General features: G+C 33.6%; 1 protein-coding gene across 1 annotated transcript; it reads left to right on the forward strand.

Moving 5' to 3' along the window:
- Positions 1-421: 421 nt before the first annotated feature.
- Positions 422-1,798, forward strand: LOC112679665 (craniofacial development protein 2-like; the record flags this gene model as incomplete). The annotated part of the gene is made up of 2 exons (XM_025549555.1): positions 422-468; positions 1,288-1,798. Coding segments are annotated over exons 1-2 (558 nt in total), but the record flags the coding sequence as incomplete, so codon positions are not given.
- Positions 1,799-1,897: the final 99 nt, after the last annotated feature.

A 1,897-nucleotide genomic window follows, 5' to 3' on the forward strand; every position in this document is an offset into this window, starting at 1 on the left:
TATTTATTTATTTTTTTTTCTATATAAACTAAACGATATCGCGATTTGAAGAAAAATATAAAACTCCAAAACCACTTGTCTAGGCGGTTTGCGCTGTATGAAAACCTATCGAGAACCGTGGGTGTTATCTGTGCGTTCAGTAATTAATTTTAGGACTTGTCGCATCAACGACTAGTAATTAGAACACGTATGTATGTTAAAGTACACCACTCATTTTACTTGCTATCCGATGCGAATAATTATTGCTGTACAAATTAAATATAGGGTCACGACTATTGTGTATGTAACATCTACACCAATATAATAAGATGATTGTAGAAAAATAATCAAAACGTGACGTTTAAAATATTGATGCTGTTGTCGACGAAAGAATGTTAGTTAATCGATTTCGGTATTCCAACACGTATTCGTTTTAGTAGAGATGCCATTAGTGGAGGCAATTGGTTGTTTCAGCAATGGACCTAAATGGCCCGTAAAAGCTAATAATGAAAAATAGAAAGAAATGCATGTAATTAATCTCGGTCTCGACAATTATCGAAATTAAATGACAAATTTTTATGTCGCCCGACGATATTTATTATTGATTCTCTTTTGCATATTTTTAGGTATTGTTTTATTTATTTTATTTTTATAGATGCTATAAACAAGATTAAAATACTATCAACATACCAACAATTAACTAATAACCAACAAAATGTGCAAATGCTTTATATGTATGGTAAATGCTTAAGAAATTTTCGTCGGTCAGCAGAAATGTATGCTGAACAATATTCAGGTCGGTTAGGCCTTACTTATCAGTATATTTTATCTAATTTAACTCTACTTACTATATCACAGTGATTAATTTAATGAAAGCAATATTATTCATAAAATATTTATACTAATTAATTATTCGGCGTTGAGAAAGTGGCATCCCCATCGCCCAATATACCTATGGTATATTACAATAGCCTCCACACTGACTTTAAGTAGTTAGTGTGGACTGGTCCTCCAGGTTGGGGGTTGAGCGTCGGGCTAACACCCCGACCTCGGAAAAAATCACTTGTTAAGAAACCTTCAAATGGGCCTCGGATTCATATTGATCATGGTAAACGACTGGATTTGGAAACTGGACTTCGTTTGGAAACTTGGAATATTAGAACACTCAACAAACCGGGAGCATTTAAATATGTCATAGATGCTAAAAAATCATATAAATTAGACATCCTAGCATTATAGGAAGTACGATGGCCTGATAGTGAAAACATTAAAACGGATTAAAACGGGTAGTACAACACTATTTTACAGTGGGACTAACAATGGAAGACATGAGAATGGAGTTGGTTTCATGATTAATGAAAAAATTCTTCATAACACAAAGAGTTTCACACCAGTAAATGACCGCATTTGCTACATTAAAATATCTGGACGACATTTTGATCTAATTCTGATCAACTGCTACGCTCCTACAAAGGATAAAGCCGATGATATAAAGGAAAAGTTTTATGATGAACTAGAGACAGTAATGAATAGCCTACCTACTCACAGTTTGAAAATGATAGTTGGTGATTTTAATGCGAAAATAGGTAGAGAAAACATATACAGACCCATAATAGGACCAAATAGCCTGCATGAAATAAGTAATGACAACGGTACAAAACTAATTCACTTTGCTTCATCACAAGAATTAACAATTAGCAGCACTTACTTTCCAAGAAAATATATTCACAAATACACATGGGTCTCTCCAAATGGTCGAGTTCACAATCAGATAGATCATATAATGATAAATAAAAGACACGCCAGTTTTATTAGAAAGGTGAGAACTTTTAGGGGAGCGGATGCTGACTCAGACCATTACCTATTATTTGCACAGTTTAATCTCAGACTCTCTACGAAATGGAATATAGTAAAAAAA

The sequence above is a fragment of the Sipha flava genome, unplaced genomic scaffold, assembly GCF_003268045.1.
Source record: "Sipha flava isolate LNK unplaced genomic scaffold, YSA_version1 16643_pilon_pilon, whole genome shotgun sequence".
Taxonomy (NCBI): Eukaryota; Metazoa; Arthropoda; class Insecta; order Hemiptera; family Aphididae; genus Sipha; species Sipha flava.